General features: G+C 44.7%; 1 protein-coding gene across 2 annotated transcripts in view; it reads left to right on the forward strand.

Annotated features, from left to right (window-relative positions):
- Positions 1 to 1,111: 1,111 nt before the first annotated feature.
- Positions 1,112 to 18,606, forward strand: part of RASAL2 (RAS protein activator like 2) — a 184,739-nt gene continuing 167,244 nt past the window's right edge. For both annotated transcript variants that reach the window (XM_082002903.1, XM_082002904.1), the window contains exon 1: positions 1,112 to 1,628. In XM_082002903.1, coding sequence (XP_081859029.1) covers positions 1,460 to 1,628 — 169 coding nt within the window. In that variant the 5' untranslated portion in view covers positions 1,112 to 1,459. The remainder of the gene's footprint in view (positions 1,629 to 18,606) is intronic.

The following is an 18,606-nucleotide window of genomic DNA, read 5'->3' on the forward strand; positions in this document are numbered from 1 at the left end:
GTGCAGTGTGAACGCTGACAAAAGGTCTGCACCCCAGAAACCCGGGGAACCCCATTTCATACTGCTTTTGGAGTCTAAACCCACCATTTTCATCTTGAAGCCTGTGTTCAGTGTTGGGCCCCTCACTACAAGAAGGACGTTGAGGTGCTGGAGCGTGTCCAGAGAAGGGCCATGAAGCTGGGGAGGGGTCTGGAGCACAAGTCTTGCGAGGAGTGGCTGAGGGAACTGGGGATGTTCAGTCTGGAGAAGAGGAGGCTGAGGGGAGCCCTTATCGCTCTCTACAACTACCTGAAAGGGGGTTGTGGTGAGGTGGGTGTTGGTCTCTTCTCCCAAGTAACCAGCGATAGGATGAGAGGAAATGGCCTCAAGTTGCGCCAGGGGAGGTTTAGACTGGATATTAGGAAAAATGTCTTTACTGCGAGAGTGGTCAGGCATTGGAACAGGCTGCCCAGGGAGGTGGTGGAGTCGCCATCTCTGGAAGTGTTCAAAAAACGTGTGGATGTGGCACTTCAGGGCATGGTTTAGTGGGCGTGGGGGTGTTGGGTTGGTGGTTGGACTTGATGATCTTAGAGGTCTTTTCCAACCTTAATGACTCTGTGATTCTGTGTGATTCTGTGATTTTCAGATTCCTGCGACTAAGCAGGTCAGAGAAAGGGATGCTGTGAGATGCATGTGGCCTAGACCCCCAGCAGACCCTCAGTGGGCTCATCCCCTCATTTTTACGTCTTTGGGATGCTTTTAGCAAGACACAAACTCCACTTCCAGCCGCCTTTCCCGCCTCCCCCCGGCAGGCTGGCTCCCACCGCGGAGGTGAAGCCGTCCGGCGGGGAGTGCCCGCAGGGAGGGCGGGCACGCTGATGGCGCCGGGCCTGAGGGGAAAAGCCCTCGGGGGCCATTTTGAAACCCCTCGGGGCCCGCGACGAACAAGTCCCGCGTGAGGAAGCGGCCCTGAGCGGGGATGCGGGGGCCAGGGGAGACCGCTGCCCCCGCCCCTGAGGGGGGAGATGGCTGCGGCCGGCCCCGCACCGCCCGCCATCTCCCGCCGCCCCCCGCTCCCTCAGGGCAGGGGTGTGTGTGGGACGGGGGGGGGTGGGGGGTCCCGGTTCGCTGCATCGGCGGGCGATTACTCTAGCCTGGCCGAGCCCCGCCGTCCACCGCCTGCCCCGCCGGCGCGGGCGCTCGGCCCGCCACTGCTCGCGCCTGTTCGCCCGGGATGCCGCCGGCGCTGAGGGCGCGGCGGGGCCGCCGCTGCCGCCGCCGGGCGCTGGAGCGGGCGGGCAGCGGCCGCCGCCTCCTCCCGCGCTGACGCAGGGGGCGGCGGGGCCGAGGGGCGGGGAAGGGAGGGGAGGGGAGGGATGGATCCGCGCCGCGGCGCGCGCTGAGGCGAGGCGAGGCGAGGCCGGGGCGCAGCGCGGGCGGCGGCGCCTCGTCGTCCGTCCGCCCCCCCCCCCCCCCCAGCATGGAGGCGCCCCCCGCGGCGGCGGGCGAGTCGGCGGCCTGGGCGGCGGAGGAGGCGTTGGCGGAGCCGGAGCTGGGCTCGGAGGAGCTGGAGGCGGCGGCGGGCGGCGCGCTGGACCGCGTCCTGCTGGAGTCGGTCTGCCAGCAGCAGGGCTGGGTCCGCGTCTACGGTACGGGGGGGCCGGGGGAGGGGGGCGGGCCGGGGCCCGTTGCCGGCTGCGGCGGCAGGTTGGAAGCGGGCAGCGGCGGGAAACTTCCCGGGCGTAACTTTTTCTCCCCCCCCGCCCCGTCTCCTCTGCTGCCGAAGGTCCCCAATTTCCCGAGTCGTCCCCCACCCCCCCGGTACACGCGCGCTGGGATGCGGGGTGCCCCGCGCTGCCGCACCCTGCGGCCGCGGGGGCCTGTGGCGGTTCCACGGGGGGGACAGCCGGACACCCCCACCGCAGCCTTTTGTGTCGCCGGGAGTCAAGGACAGGACGCGCGTGCTGCGCCGGCTCTGATTAGTGTTAATGAGGTATTAATTACACGATGGGTCCCGTCGCCCCAAACTTACGGGTGTGTGCTAAATCGGCACCTTTATTATTTCTAAAAAGGCTGTTAAAAATCTTTCAGCAGTCTGGCCAGCGTACCGGTCCCGGTGTCTGTTCGCCCTCTTCTTTCTCAAAACTCGCCCTGGTATGCAACCTTTTAAAATTAGCTTGATTTATGTGGCCGGGCTCTGGTTTGTTCAGGCTCCCAACTGAAATGCAGTCAGGCTTTATCTCCCGATCAGCACCTAAATAGTGGGAATTCTGTTTTATCTTTCCTTCTTCTTTGTCTTGGCAATCTAACGATAATTACTCCCACGTTGCAGAGTGAAGATCACGGCGGACAGTATCTTGTGTTTTCCCTCCTGTAACCAATTTGATGGTCCATCCTTCAAAAGGCAGCGGTTGTGGTGTTTGCACGTGCAGTTACTCTGTTACCATTGCTTAATATTATGTAGAACTTGTAAAAACACTTTCTTTTATTGGTACTTTTTAACATCAGATCCTGTCACGGCAGCGGCTGTCCCTGTCTTCTTCCTCCCCTGCCCTGAATCCCAAAGAGGTTCTCCAGGTTTGCCCTGATCTAGGGGAAAAACTAGGAGCAAACGCTCTGTTAGTCATATCGTTGAGCTGTTACTGGCTGTATTATTCCTGAAACACAAAGATGACATAAATAAGTTATCTGCAAGAACTCTGCTGGATTTCTTGTCTGCTGGCAGTTAATTATTGTGAGTACCACCAGCGTTGGCCTTTGCACGTATCAAATGAGGAAGATCAGGCTACAGGTTTTCTGGAGAGCGCAGTCTGTTCAAAGACCTTTGTGTTTATTTTGGAAGCTTGAAAAGCTGGTGCAGTGGGATGAGGTTGTCTGTCTGCTTTCTGTCTGGGTGCATCAATGAGCTGAGTTATACTTAGTGCAATTAATTGTAATAGAAGTTTGGGATTTTTAGTAGTTTCCACTGTGTCTAGCTTTCTGCTTCTTGTGTGGCTTTCTTACTCTCAGCCTAATGCTGAGACTATAAAATGTGGCCTTCTAAAAAAAATACCTCTCAGGTGTTGTCAAGGGGAGCTCAGAAGCAAGCATATCGCCTTCAAATTGTTTGTTTAGAACACTTTCCAAAGGTAAAATGAGAATATACTTCAGAAGAGGATGTCTGGCACCAGCCTATCTGATTGTTACCCAAGGTTACATCTTACATGAGTGGAAGCAGGAATGTGGTTTCAAAATTAGCCACAGCAAAAAACATTGCTTGTTGATAAAGTCATATGTTGTGATGTGTTTGTAGTCTGACACTAACATGTAGATAAATGGGAAAAAATTCCCTGTGTCAGAGCAGCTAGCTCACAGGCTATAAAAATCAGCATAGACTTCAAGCATGTAAAAATACATCTTGTAGCCCAAGGACAATAACTAATTATTCCTAGTCTGTGTTTAAAAACAGCTTGTTATCTCTCTCCCTCATAAAGAATCTGATGTGCTAGTGTCTTCTCTCCTTCCCTATGAAACTGCAATCGGATTAGCTAGTATTTGTTTATTTCCTCCTGCTCATTAGCCTTTTTTTCTTGCATGAACACATCTGGAGAAGTTTGCGGACAATGAATCGAGCTGAAACCGTGCCATGTTTGTGCTCAACTAAATATGGGTTACAAACCTATGAGTGACAAGTGTTATTTATAGGATTAAAAGTAAAGCCTTGCACAGTTGTTTGAGGAACCACAGCAGCATAGCGAAAGAAAACAGGAGCAGAAAGCTTAGCCTTATTGTCTGTATTGTCTGATAAACAATGAGAACACTGACACTAATTACTTCACCATGAATGGCTGGGGGAGGGAAGGAATATCTAACACATGAAGAGTGGAGAAGCATTTTCTAGCATGGCAAGAAATGCACCTTTTGATGTCACAGCATTTCTTTTCGACGTGTCTTTACCAGTTGTGGACCCGCTGCATTGGGGAGCTGTGCCAAATGAAAGATGACTGTTGGAAAAGTGACTCGAGTAGAGGAAACACTTATTTGAAAGAAAAGGAGTTCAGCAGCTGCTTAAAGATGACTTTCTTTTATTTCTATGCGTCTCTGTTCTGCAGTGGTGTGCCATCCACTTTGTCTCTATCCAAGGAGGTAATTACTGGCATGGGGGGAGCTGGTCCAGTTGCAGAGCCTGTAAAACTTCATCTGTAAGTACAGAGAGAAGAATTTAGTAGTAAAGTACCATCATTACTGGTCTCTGTGGCTTGCCAGCAGTATGACAGTGATGTGAACACAGTAGGACTTTACAATGTCTGGGATGTGATTTCAGTGTGACACTGAGGTCTTGTCTGACTTCACGATGAGATCTAAATCATAGTCTGGCTATTTTTGCATTTCCTGCGTTAGCTGCAGTAGTTCAAGTGTGGCTTTTTCGTTCTGTGTTCTGGAGGTTCGGCAGCTTCTGGTTAAGTGAATTAATGAGGACATTATCAAACGATGGAAGTACAGTTTCCTTACTGAAGGACAGCGTTTGTAATGTAAGCAGTTTCCTCTAACTTGATGTTTGAATAGTGAACAGGAACAGCAAATCTACTTGTTGGAGTGATAGGTTTAATTGCTCGTGAAACACAAATCATGTGAGTCTTCTTAGATGATGTTTCCAAGAACTAGTTTTGACACACAACTAATGTTTCTGTAAAATACGTATCAACATGCGTTCTGGGTGATGGCTTCCTTTCAGACTCATGGCATGTATGTAATGGGTAGGAGGGAAGAGGTTGTCTTGCCTGGGTTAATGCTATGATTTTTTTTTTTCACCCTCTGTAAAAGGGACAGCTGACTTTTGAAAGCATCCACCAGTGTTTCAAGGTCTTTTTCTCTACTCTTTGAAACAGGTTTTGGGGGGAGGAGACAGGGGAATAACTGAATTTACAGCATTCTCAGTGCTAACTGTGAAAATAGAGCAATTATTGCCAGGCGTGGCTGACTGAACATTCATGGATTTTGTATCAATGAATTACAAAGCTAGCATCGCAGCATTGGTGTTAAATGTTGCATGTGATGGAGGCAGAATCGGATTTTGTCTGACTTACAGCCTGTGTCTAAACAGGTTGTAAACTTCTGTAATGGCGGTTGTCAAATTTGTTGTTAATATGCCTGCTCTAAGGTCACTGCAAATGCTCATGCACTAAAATAACTCATTTCAAAATAGGAGTTGCTGAAATACATAGAAAATAGCATGGGGAAGAGCTGATCTTTCTTGAATGTTCATCCTGCGAATGGACATTGCTGCTGCAGGGCCTTATCTGGACTAGGAAATGTCTTTCTCTTTTAGCAGTGGTGCTAAAAGATGATAGTAGTTGTACAAACTTGAGTGTAGATCGGACGTGGACATTTTCATCACCTTGTCCTCTAATCCTGCGAGCAGTCTGGAGGCATTCCTCACTGCCAGAATAGGCCTCCTCACCCCCCTCCTCCTAGCAGAAAGAGAAGACTCTTCAAACACAGGCTTGAAGGGCTCCATGTTTTTTCATGGGTATTGATCTACAGGTGGTGCTCTGCTGGCTCTGACTCCAGAAGAAGCACTAGACCCCTTGCAACCAGCCAGAAAGATCTTTTGGCTGCCTCAAACTTGAGTTCTAGGCTTTTAAGGGTTGGCCCTCAGAAAATATCAGACTCATGATCAGCGCTGAAGCTATGGTAATGCACATAGTGTCATGTGGAGATTAAAAAAATGGCTCTGTGTCAAGCACTGAATGGAAGCATCTCCTAATCGTGTGAAATTCTGTCCAAAAGCTGAATTGCTGTGAGTTACCCATTCAGCAATCCATCGTCTACCTTGCTCAACTCTGTTCTGTCAATGACTCCAACTCTGTTCTCAGGGTTTTCTCTTTACAGCCTGCCTCACTGTGGCTTTGTATGTAGCTTAATACCCATTCCATTTTATTTTTTCTGTTCTTCTTCCACTTCTTGCAGTTGTACCTAAAAATGCAAAGATTATCCATTTCCAAAAGGTCTCTCTCTGGTTGAGCACCAACAGGCTTTGGTAATGAATAGCATCTTGTCATTGTCAGCCAACCTTTCCTTCCAGCCCTGCTCATGCTGCCAGCCAGCTTTTTTCCTCGAGATGTCCATGTGAGGATGGCGAATGTGAGCTGTGACCCTCCCTGGGGTCCACCCAAGCTGGTGGAGATCCCACCAGGTGGCGGCATCTTCATTGCGGTGGTGCAGGAGCTGCTGGAGGACGCCTGAGGCTGCCCAAAACAGGCTGGGGGATAGCGTCCTCTCCACTTCTGAACCTTATCGCTCATCTCCAGAAGCCCAATTAAAATGTAATCTGGAGGCTGTATAACAGGGGATAGGTCGGAAAGGTGTATTTAATGTAAAAACCGAAAAAACCCTCGTAACAAATTGAAGCGGCGAAGCAGTCCGATAGTTGAGATATGGCTGTTACAGCTGTAGAGGGTTTTCTTCCGCTAGTGCAGGTAGTGTAGCTGGGCTGGGTTTTTTATACTGCTGCGCTTATGAGCGTGTACAGGGCTGCGGCTTGTTTGCTGTTATGAAGGACTTAACGTGAGATAAGCTGAAGGTGCAAGATGAGACCCTTGGAAAACTGGAAGGGAGCTGAAGAGCTGCACGACATGCCCGTACAGGCAGTCTTGTGTTGGGGAACAGAGAAGGTCAGTGTTCATGAGCATTTCTTTCCCTTCTGATCAATAGGCTTATTTTTAACTCGCTTAGAAAGTTGGTGCAAAAGAAGATAAACCTTTTTGGGCCGGGAAATGTCATTTCCTGTGTACTTGGACAATGCCTGCTACACTGATAAATGACCTTATCGTGGCCTTCAGGTACTGCTGCAGCGTATCAGGTACAAACATTAAATAATGAAGGCATAAAGCCTTTTTTCATTTTGTTGAGTTGATAAGTAACAATGACTTTTAGTTGGTGCTCCATTGTAAAAGATAGAGTTTAATCCAAACCAAGGTTTTAAGTGACTGCATTTTGCTACAGATTAAAAACGGACAAGTGTGCTGTGGGCAGAGATACCGCTTTCCCTTGGCAGCCAGCAGCGGAGAATATCAAAAGATGCGATGGAAGTGCTTTTACAGGTGATCTGCTCATACCTGCTGTATGACAGCTCCTCTGATAGCTCTTTTTGACAGCAGGGAATTCTTACAGGTGTGTAGGAGGTGAATTATGGGTCCTCGGTGCTACCGCAGCTATTGAATCTCTGCTGACTTGTGTATTTGCAGCAGGGATTTGGAGTGCAGCTGAGGGCTAGATATAGCCTCTTTTCTTCTTGGTTGCTTTACTCCCAAACTTTATTGCAGAATTAGCCCTTTGATGTAAAAACTGTTTGCCCTCCCTCTTTTTAAGGAATGTTGACATTAATTTATACATAAATGGATTTTTTTTTAAGAGCTTTTAGCTGGGCTCTTTCAGATGGCTGTGTTGTTGCAAATGTTGCCTAGGTTACTAATTTATTAAGTCACTTAAATATTTGGAGGCATCAACAATACTAGAGTGTGTTGGGGAAAACGAGGATGACATTATTTTAAAACACCAGTTTCCTGACTCCTGTATTTCAGTCACAGGATTTATCTCTGGCTGAACATTTTCATGTGGTGCTGTTTCCTATTTTTAAACAATAGGAAAAAAAGGGAAGATAAGAGGAGCATAACTGTGACCCATTGACTTATTATGAGATCATGGGTTCCTTTCAACTGATATTTATAGATTTTTTTTTTTTTTTTTTTAATAAAAAATAGCCGAGATTTCAGCATTTTCTGGCATATACGCTTTCTTAGTCCCAAGGTCACGGAGTTAAGTTCTCATCTGAATTCTTTCTGAGTTCTCTGTAAAGGCACACAGTAATCATGGAAATACAACTTGTATCTGCAAGGAAGGTAATTAAGTGAGAAGAAAAATTACTGCATTTTGGTTTGTAAACGTCTCACAAAGTCCTTTGTGTGTTTTGACACCTCCCTATCTCAGAAAGCATTTATAAAAGTGATCAGGCGGGAATAACATTTGTTAATTCTTTTTAATAGGGTTTCAAAAGGTCACAAAACTGTAGAAAGGCTCTTCTCCAAGAATCGGGATTATTTTTAATTATAAAGCGAGTTGGAATAGTGCGAGTAATGAGCTCCTGGAGGTGAAGGGGGTCTTTGCACTTAAGTAAATGTAAAACCAAGTCCTGTATTTAGATCCTTTATTATCTAAAGGGATTTTTTTTTTTTTTACAGCTGGGAATACCCCATTAAAAATTAGCTCTTACACTGCAAGCACTGGCAGGCACTTAGTTAAACACATTAATTCTGCAAACTGTGGGAAAACGACACCCATTTCAGCAGATGTGCAATGCGTCTGGTGTAGATTTGCATAAGAATGCATATGCTTCTCTGTTAGTTTCTGGCTTGATTAAAACTTGCAGGCACCTTTTCCAGTCCTGTAGTGCTGTGTCTGCATTCTTGGACATTAGTGGTTTAATTGAAAATGCCCCATTTTCTTCCATGTTAAGATAATTCATTTTATTTACACAGTACTGCGCTGTAGAGGTGCTTGGTGTTTTACAGACAGTGGCTGCTTTGCTTGCCTTTTGGAATGTGTAGACTCAACCAGAGAATAAAGGAAATAGCAGAGATGAAAAATGGCAAAAGCGTTTGGAAGTGGATGGAGGATTACATGCTAGAGCGTTATGAGGTGGGAGGGGATTGTGCATATTCAGTCCTCGCTTCCAAGGAGGTGTGGGAATGGAAATCAGTACTGTCGTGAGAGAAAGAGAAGTGTTTAGGAACCTGTGACTAAAAATGATCACCCATCTCTTAGACTTAACCCCCCACAACGTTAGGCTTTCATATAACAGTCCAAAGGATTCAGCAGAACCTCTTCACCTCAGTCCTGTTCCCAGTCTGGGAGGCATGACAAAAGCATTGAAAATTCTTTCGAGTAGACCATAGATACTGTAGCATTAATTCTGAGAAAGCTTTCCATGCTGTGGGTAGCAGAGAATTTAAACAAGGTACTGGGAGGCAGGATATTGGAAAAGGGGATGAGAACTTGGATTTCAATGTGAAGTTTCTGACAGGGAGGATAAAACTCATTAGGAAGCAACATTTTGTGTAGATTTTATCCGTGTGTGACAAATGTTGGATGCCCACCACCATGATCCAGGGCGTTGGGAAAAGAGGTTTTGTGTCAGGACTGTTTTTAGGGGTTTTTTTTTCAGGAAGAAACAAAAGACAATTTAGCACTATTCTAGACAAAGCTTAATGCTCAAAGAATGCAGGTCTGGAGCTGCACTGCCCCGTTTCCTCCTGGCAATGGTTTTGCGTAGGCCTGGTAGCCAGCAGAGCACTTTTGGGTTGGCCGGCACCGGAGGGAACATTATCTCACCAGATGAGAAGTGGTTAGCGTTGCCTGCGTGCAGCACCTCTAGCTTTGTCGTTTTATCAGTTGCAAGGTATTTAGAGGCGTGGGAGGGAAAAGGAAAGGAAGGAAGAAGAAAAGGAAGGAAATGCTCTTAGTAGGGAGCAGGGGTCTGCAGGGCTGTGAGCCGTCTCCGGATGGCAGTGGGCCAACGTGCACCCTTAATAGCTTCAAGCTCTTCTGCGAGAGGACTGGTGTTCCCCAACTCTGGAATAGCAGGGTTTATGCTTAGGCTGAATAAGCTGGAAAGCCTAGAAATTTGTCATATCCATTTTTTGGGATATCCTTCACAGAAGAACTTGAAGTGACTACGTGGAATATAACAGCGTAACTATATTTTTCCTCTTAGGAAAGACATCTCCTTTTGGCAGTGAGGGTTTGGAGGAAATACGGATGGGATTGGTACTTCTGGAGGGATTTCTTTTCCGTGGTTGGTACTTGCATGGCAGATAGAGTGAAAAACCTGCTTGCTTTCTTCAGTTTCTCATTACTTGAGTCAGTGGATTGGCTTGAGATAAGCAGAGGTAATTCACACCCTCATTTAGCTGACTCTTAGTGCACCGATACCCATCTCAACAAGATAGGGTACGGCTGCTGCACGAGTCAGCACAGCGTGTGGTACGAGGGATTTCAGTTTTGGGGAAAATGTGTGGCACGTAGTAGTGGCTGGGAGGGCCAAATCTAGTCTTTGAATCTCTTAAAGGAATTAAATGATCACTTTGCATCAGTTTTGTGTGCTATTTTGTCATGGCAAATGGTGACCTCTTTATTAGCAATTCCTGTGCTGCCCACTGGGGTGAAAGAAGGAAGGATCGGTTTGACACTCGGACCTTTCGTGGTCTGGCTATGTGAGCGCATCCAAAGCATTGATGATTTTATTTAAGAGTGCTGCCATGAGCTGGGAAGGTGAAGGAAAGAGTCACAAGTTGGTCAGATAACTTGCCCAAACACATACAACAAACTTGGCAACAGAAGTCAGATCTCCTGAGACCTCTACGGTGCTTTGCTTGCATGCCTGGAGTTGCACTGCTTTGCGTTTGGGATACCTTTAAGCCTGCTACTTTACTTGGATCCTCTTGTGACAATTAATCCTTCTCAAGTACCCTATTAGCTGTCAGATCTGTAGGTCGGCGAGGCATGATGCTCTCAGAGGGGAAACTTTCATTCAGGTGGTTCCCCCCCCCGCCCCCCCAAAAAAACACCAACAAACCCGAAGGTGAAGTTTTGTTGACATTCAAAATGTAATAAACTTGTCTCATTACAGTGATAGCAGGCTGGACTGCTGGTATGAAGGGGTTTGGGTAGCTGGCACCAATGAACTTCTCTTAATTTGTGGACAGAGCCGAGTGTTTGACTAAATCACTATTTCCAAGTAGGTAACTCTTCACTGTAGGCTGGGGGAGGAAAATATATTGCAGTTTGAGACTAGGAAACTACAGAGCAATGATTAAACTACCTGAAGCTCTAACATCCTTTCCATGGCATTTGGGACCCTGTGCCACAGGGTAACGCTTTTATGTAAGTTTTGTTGGCTTTGCCAGGAGAGTTGACTGATCCATAGTAGTTTTCCATATTAGTTAGGTATTTTATCTTGATGTGCACGTGTACAGTGGAGTGCGGGCACTAGGAAAGAAGGGGAGACAAGCTTCCTGAAAATATGTTTATTTACATTATAAGGTTATACCTCAGGCTGTACTGCCAAGCTGCTGCCTCTGCTGGGTTTCCTAGCTTGCTTGAGTATACTGGAACATGGACAACATACACCAAAAACACAATGTGCTCATGCTTGCTAGGAAATCATTAGACTTCCTCATCAAATAATACTGAGCATTTGCTATTTTGAGGTACGTCCCTGTAATTATTTTCTATCTTTTTCTTCAGGATGGTGGGTAGTTGATAGGTCTCTTGGTAAAGAAGAAATCAGGAAAAATGGAGTGGTATCACCAAAACGGATAGAGAGCTATGGCAAAAGGATATGTTGTGTTTAAAAAAAAATAGTAACAATTAAAAAAATTAACATCCTTTTAAATCTGATTTGAGAAGATTTATCTTCTTAGATGGCATAGGCTTATGGGGTCTCCTTCTCTCTTGTTCTCTGGCAGCACTTGTGTCGGATGTCGGTGAGGTGTGGGGTGATTGATTACCCCATTGAATGGATTTCATGGGGTTCTTCCTTAGCTCCTTCCATTAGCTAAGGCCTTGCTTGCTGAAGTTTTCAGATAGCCTAAAGTCCTTCGAGGTAATGAGTTTTATATCCCATGTGGGAAGGTAGCAAAAAAGTTTTATGGTCTTGCCATAAATATTTATGTCCATTTTCTTTCACATGCCCTTGGCTGGTGACTTCTCCACTTAAAGAAGCCCCCGTGGTTGTTCATGTCAAGATCTGTAAGTGACAGAGCAGTGTGAACCGAGGCCATTTCAAACTCAGCTATCCTCATTTTGATTTAATTTCTCAATTTATAACCATTAAATCATTATAACCATTAAATCAAATTAAGGAAGAAAGCCTCTTTTTTTTATCAGGCTAGACAAGCTTTATAGACAGAAGTTAAGCATTTTCCGCTCTAATTTCTTTTTTTTTTTTTTTTGGACTCACTAATAGGGAAGTCAGGAATGTGAAGTAAACAGCCTCTGTTCGCCGAAATGATGAATGTGTAGGAGAAAGGAAGGATGATAAGAAGGAAACAAATACTTTTGATTCCAGCCCAGTGCTGGAAAAGGGGAGTTTGCATGCTGTAAAAATGAAACTATGTCTGAAACTTTGTTGGAAAAAAAATAGAGAGGAATGCAGTAATAATAATTAAGCAGCTAAGTTGTATAAAAAGGCATTTATCTTCCCTATATTGGCACAGCTTGCTTTCTGCTATTTCTTTGACAGAACACATTGCTTTTTCTGTGTTAAGAAATAGAAAAGAGTGAAAATAGGAAACTCTCTCGAAATGCAGTATGGTAAGAAATAGAAAAGAGTGAAAATAGGAAACTCTCTCGAAATGCACTATGGCTATCGATGATAAACATATGTTTAGTGCAAGAGCAGCGTTCACCTGAGGCATTGTGTTTCAGAGTTATCTGGATCCTGACTTCATTGGGGTGTTAGGCCAGTTATCTCAAATTGTACATTTGGGTAATTTGGGTTTAATAGCTCTTTTGGCACCTTTAACCTGATGCTTGGGAGGAGGAGGCAGCCAGTCATATGTAATTTTTACATATATGAGCCAGTAAGCAACTGTGAATTATCGATAAGCAACTAGAAGGAGGTTATCTCCTTAGTCCTATATTCTAACTTAAACATCTTAAAAAAAAAAAAAATATTTTAAGCCCTGTCTATATGAAGAATTTGTAGTGCAATAGCTGTTACTATCAAGAGACAGTGACTGTCTTCCTTTGCAATGGTGCGACTCTTCTCAGAATGGGTTTGAAGCCAGATCAGCCCAGGACACAGCAAGCACTCTCATGGGAGTGAAGGTAGTTTCCCATATGAGTAGGTAAGGTGTTCTTGTAAACAGGTGCCAAGAATTAAATTGACCTACTTCTTCCTTGCTGAGAAACTACTTGCTATGATTGTGGGTCACATGAGCTTTGGCATTTCACTAACAATTTAGGGGAAAAAGTTAGAATGGACTGATGGACCCTAGATTTCTGTTGCCTTCAGGCTGACGACCTTGGGTAGCCGTCTCGCTGGCTCTGCAGGATTAGCTGAGGCACCCAGTAGCCTCCTGTCCCAGCCATGAGATCTCTTGGCTGCCATACCCATCCAGTTGTAGAACATAAGCACCACATCTGTGTACAGATCAGTCTGTACCTGGATGCCTCTAAGATAACTTTGGGGTGAATCTTAGATGAGAACTGTGGTGAGAGGGGTGTGTTGGGGGATTGATACGTAATAACATAAACCTTTGCTGTCAAGATTGCTATTGTTGCTGATAAAGTTTAGAAGGGTTATTGTGAGTTCGGTCTAAAAGGCATGCAATTATGTTTTAAACTATAGTAGCTTTGCAGGAGACTTACAAAGAAAAAGCTATACTGTATCACTTACTGTGTACTTGTATTTCATCCAAGAAATGGCTTACCAGTCAAAATGTTCTAGCCGTACTTTTGATGTCCTTTTATAATAACCACTCGATTCTGCAGCTGACACAGTATTCTTCTCTGTTTTGTTTCCAGACTTTATTGATGTGGCTTCTTGGTGACCTACTTTGTGTTCACTGCTTTAAGGTGGCTTTTTTTCATTCCTTTCCAAAAGGAAGTACCTTCCATGAGAAATGTTGGAAGCTCACTAGCCAGTCTTTAATACTGGCAGATGAAAACTTGGACCTGACTGATTGGTGGCCTTCCACTTACGCCCAGGACAGATGATATGACTGACTCTTAGGTACTTTCCTCACTAAGCTCTGTTGTTAATCATTCTGTGACCCAGGAGGTGGATGTTTGGAGAATTAGGGAAGGAAATGCCTGTATTTCCTTGGAGCTCTCATTAGTCATGAGTGAATTGGTTAGCCCTGTGACACTAGAGGCATTGCGTTTGCCTCTTGTCCTTGCAAGGAGCCAGCAGTATGTCATGTGCTTATTACTTAAGGAGTTGCATAGCTGGAGGAAGGAACATCCCAGTTCTTACTCCTTTTACTCATTCTGGGGTATTCGTCCTTTGCATTGCTCCTTGTGGGTTTTTTCAGTAATTTCCACTAGTGGTGATTCACTTGGAGGCTTAGCTGTATCTCTCTTCAATTAGTGGTGCTTTTGCTTTTTATCTGGGGCATGAGGTATGTGCTTGCTTATTTGTGGAGACACTTAAAAACCAGTTAATGTGATGCAGATGTGCAGTTTTCAGCTGCTACATAGCATTTAGCTAAGTCTTATGGAAGGATTAATACCTTGAGGTATTACATATCATTGGAAAAGAGTAATTCACTTCTGTAATTTTACAAAGTAGACATATCTTAGCATTTGTAATAATCATCTCATAAAACTTGCTGCTTCCCCACCCCATTTCACTGGGGTGTCATGTTGGTATAAACACTGGTTACTCCAAAGAAAAAGTCCACACCAGTCCTTTTCCTGGAACCTTGATGACTTCTTGGTTTCCAGAAAAAGAGTAGCCAAATCTTTGGGTTTTTTGTGTGTGTGTGTGTTTCTGTTATAAAATGAGCATGCTATTAGTTGTAACTGCACAGTTTTTGCTTGGAAGGACAAAGAAAACCACGAGGGAAGTAGTTTTTGTGTGTGTAAATGTCAAGGGAGTTTCCACAAAGGTGATATCCAGTTCCCATTAGGATCTGGAGATGAACTTGTCTTCATTCCACTGGTGTTGGGTGTGCAGTGCCTATTACCCTCTTTGGAAAACCTTTTGCAGGAGGTGAATGAAGAACTAAGCAAGAGATGTGCACCGGCGGTGCAGGTAGCAAGGCACGTGAGGAGAAATATCTTCTTGTAGCCCACTGTTATAGGTAATAATCCTCCCTTCCTTGTTGGCTTGTATCATGTTTAACTGGACACGGGCATGTGTGCTGGTATAAACATGAGGTGGAAAAGGAGTGCTGGAAGAGTCTGAGCTGCTAAAAACGTGGCGAAGAGGAGCTGTATGTGAGTCGCTTGCCTCAAAAGGCAAGCCTAGGGCATTGGACTGAGTGTTACCAGGACTCTGAGGTTAAATGAACCGTATGTGATTAGTGAGAAAATGAAGAATTCGGCAAATGTTGTGAATGCCAGCTGCAGTGTGGTGGCAAGCTGCGTTACCCAGTAGATTTCTGGATAGACCTGCTATTTCTCCACATTTCCTGCCAACAGGATATTGGGTGAAAGGGGGATGGTGCTGTTTTTGTTGGAAGTAAGCTGGGTATAGAGGCTGTGCTAGTCCAGAGGCATGGCATGTGAAAGATTTTAGTGGTTTCCAGTTTTTTTAGGATGTTCTTTTTGTCTGGTGGAAATATCCAGCAAGACAGGTGAAACATTGGCATCTGTGAGGGAAAGCTACTAAGTTTTATACTTTGTTTTTTTTAATCTTACCAGTTATCAGCAGATAGGAAACAACAAATGCAAATCTATTCCGCAACACGTGCAGATGTGTTTTGTTGCTTGAAAGCTAAGCAGGAGTTCTGATGAATTATCAGCATCCGATTCCAGAGCTCCCACAATCTGCAATCTCCTTAATATTCTGACGAGCCATCATGGGTATTATTCCTCTGCATTTTTCCTCCTTTTTGTACTCTTCAAACCCTTACTGCAATCTGAATGCTGTTGGCTTAGGATTGAAAGAGATACTGGCTGGCTCCATGCTTTGCTCAGTTTTCCGTTGACAGCAGAGTGGGAGAGTGGATAGTGTGATCCTTCACGCCCCACCTTGATGTAGTACAAATGGAGCCTGAATTAGGAGCGACTTTGAAAATTGAAGACTTATCTCCTGTTCTGTTCATAATTGTGTCTCTCTAAGGGTACAAAGGCACATAAATTATTCACGCCAGGAAGAAATCCTCAATAAACTTTTCTTAAGAAATCGCAGCACTTCCAGGGAAAAAAAAACTTTTTGCCTCTGAAGATTTTGAGCAACTCAGCTCCGGATTCTCTGGCAAGAGTATTATGCCAGTGACAGCTTATCTTTGGAAATAACTGCAGATTAATGTACACGTGCCTCTTAAAATGTAGCTTGCTTACCCAGATGGCAATTAGATTCAGGTTAATGGTAATGTAAAACAGCAGGATCTAGACTAGCTCTCCAGCCTAAGGGCTGGCCATTTTTACCATCCAGCTGTTTTCTAAATGATTTATTTCCTTTTCCCACGTGGTTTCTTTGCCTCACCCCTCAGTTTCAGTCCTGCTGCTCGCAGTACGGTGTGGGTGGCAGGACAGGGGAGGAACAGCTGCGCTTAGCAGCTTCAATAAATGACTTTATTAGAATTGTGTCTGTGTTACGCTAATACCAGACGTCTTAGTTCATCTTGTAGCTTCTAAACCAGATTGTCATCATTTCCACCCTGCTTACAGTGGGGAAGGACATCTCTGACTTAGCGCCCCGGATAAATGGGGATGTTTTTTGTGAATTGCATGCCGCTGTTCAGGCTTTGTTCAGGCTTTGTCAGCGGCCGGAAATGATTGTGCCTTTTTCCCCACTTCTTGTACGTTGAGTGTAATATGCAGGAGGAATGACATGCTCTCGAGCAGCTCAGAAAAAAGCATGAAATACCTTGCTGGACAAATGATGTGAAAATGTCCTTATGTTGTGTTGATTTAATGTGGAAATTTAGAGGAATGGTACAAATGTTATCTTAGGACACAGCAAAACCAGTGCTAATCCTCCATCTCAAACCTTCAAGCTCTTTGGCACTCTGCTGAGAGAGAGGAAAAACTAAACCGCAAAACCTTACACTTTTCAGGTTTCCCGATGAAGAACAGGCTCATGAGTAGGGAGTTGACTTTTATTTGTTGCGAAGTAGCTCATGTTTTGTATGGCAAGGTGAAAAACAATTTGTTGCTGCCTCTCCTCTAATTCTTTGAGCTTTACAGAAATCGGGGTACGTGCCAGATGGAGTAGTATTGTGTGCGATCCCAGGGAAGCCACGCCTGCAGTGTCTTAGAGATGGAGCAGAGCCAGCCACGGAGGCCAAACTCAACTCAAGGACCCACCTTGCTACCCCAAAGTCTGTATGAAAGGTCCGGAGGAGGAGGTGGTGCTTAGCCTGGAGAGGCTTCGCCAACAGACTCGCTTGCTCCGGAGGAGGCTTCAATTTGAAAGCCTGCCTCTGGGCTTCACTTTGAGGCTTCTCAGCTTTTCATATCTGCTGGTTAAATGCAGGCTGCTCTTTGCATTTGTCTGGTCTTTGGATCGAGGACGTTGGAAGCTCGCTGCGGAGCGCTGGGGAATCGCTGCTGGAGAAGCACTGTGCCCAAGTGGTGTTACTTCTGAGAGTAGCAGGAAAATCTATTTCCTCTTCTGCATTTTCTAATTTCTTCTACATTTTACCTGTAGCTAGTTATTTTCCAAACTAGTCTTTGTCTGAAGTACACCTGCATGGGCTCTTTAAGCACAATTTCTTCTGTTTTAGAAGTACAGGCCAAACAGCATATTAACATAATCTAATTTATTTTGTGAAGGAAGGGCTAAAAAGGGAGCAATTTGTGTCAGAGGTCTTGTGAACCTTATATAACATCAGTACTTAAAAGTATTTCACTGGGTTCCACCTTTATGGTAAGTAAATGGATGTTTTTCTGGCTGGTGGGCACGAGGTATGCGCTTCCATTCACACATCTTTGCCATTGCATTTTTCCCCTCGCTTCAAATACCACTTGTTTCTTTTGAGTAGCTTGTAGTGGCAAATAGAGTGGGTAGAAGAAATGGGGTTTAATTTCATCTTTTCTAAGGTGTGCCCCTGTCTTGAAGAAAAGAGATGTTGGTACTTATAAGCAGAGTAATGTATTTTCAAATGCAGTATGTGGTTTTGTTTTTTTTTTAACTGTTCTGCTTTTAACTGGAATTCTGTGGGTGAAGTGCTAGAATAAAACCCAGCAGCTGGATGCTGTACACCCACTTTAACGGTGAAGCAGAAAGAAAAATACCAAGAAAGCTGTGGAAACAGGCAGCAGCCCTAAAAAAAAACCTAAACTTTTTCTAATCCCTGCCTTATTCTACTGTGTTACTCCACTCTCGGGAGTTCACAGGCAGCCTGAAAGCAGAGACTGAAGTGCTTCAAGGGAGATTTGACAAATCCACCTGTCAGTGTCACCAGACAACTGATTTATCATCTTTGACAAGTAGAAAATTGCTTTGACTTGTCTGCGGGACAAGTAAAATTTAGTAATAGTGATGGGGTATTTTAAAAATTGTCATGATCATGTAAATCCTGTTATCTCTGCAACCCAATGCTAGCAAGTTCTGAACTGTAAAATGACATTAACTTTCTTTGGGGAGGGGGGGGAAAGAAAAGTCTAGTATTAACAGATAACTGGACATTTTTCCCCCTCAGTTCATTTTTAAATCCTGTTGCCTTTCAAAGGCTGACGCTTCTGTCTCTTAGTCCTAATTTCCCTGGTAATAGAATATTGAAGGAGATGTCTTTTAAGGAAAAAAAAAATAGCATGTAGCTACATCACATCATGAAATAAAAAGGAAGCAAAGTATGCTTAATCTGACAAAGCATCAGTGTTTCGACTATAAGCTCATTATAAGGCTTGTGTAGTGCGAGCTGACTTTCAAATTAATTTCTATGTATTACCATAATAAACATTTTAATAATA

The sequence above is a fragment of the Phaethon aethereus genome (genome assembly GCF_964289735.1).
Source record: "Phaethon aethereus genome assembly, chromosome: 8".
Classification (NCBI taxonomy): Eukaryota; Metazoa; Chordata; class Aves; order Phaethontiformes; family Phaethontidae; genus Phaethon; species Phaethon aethereus.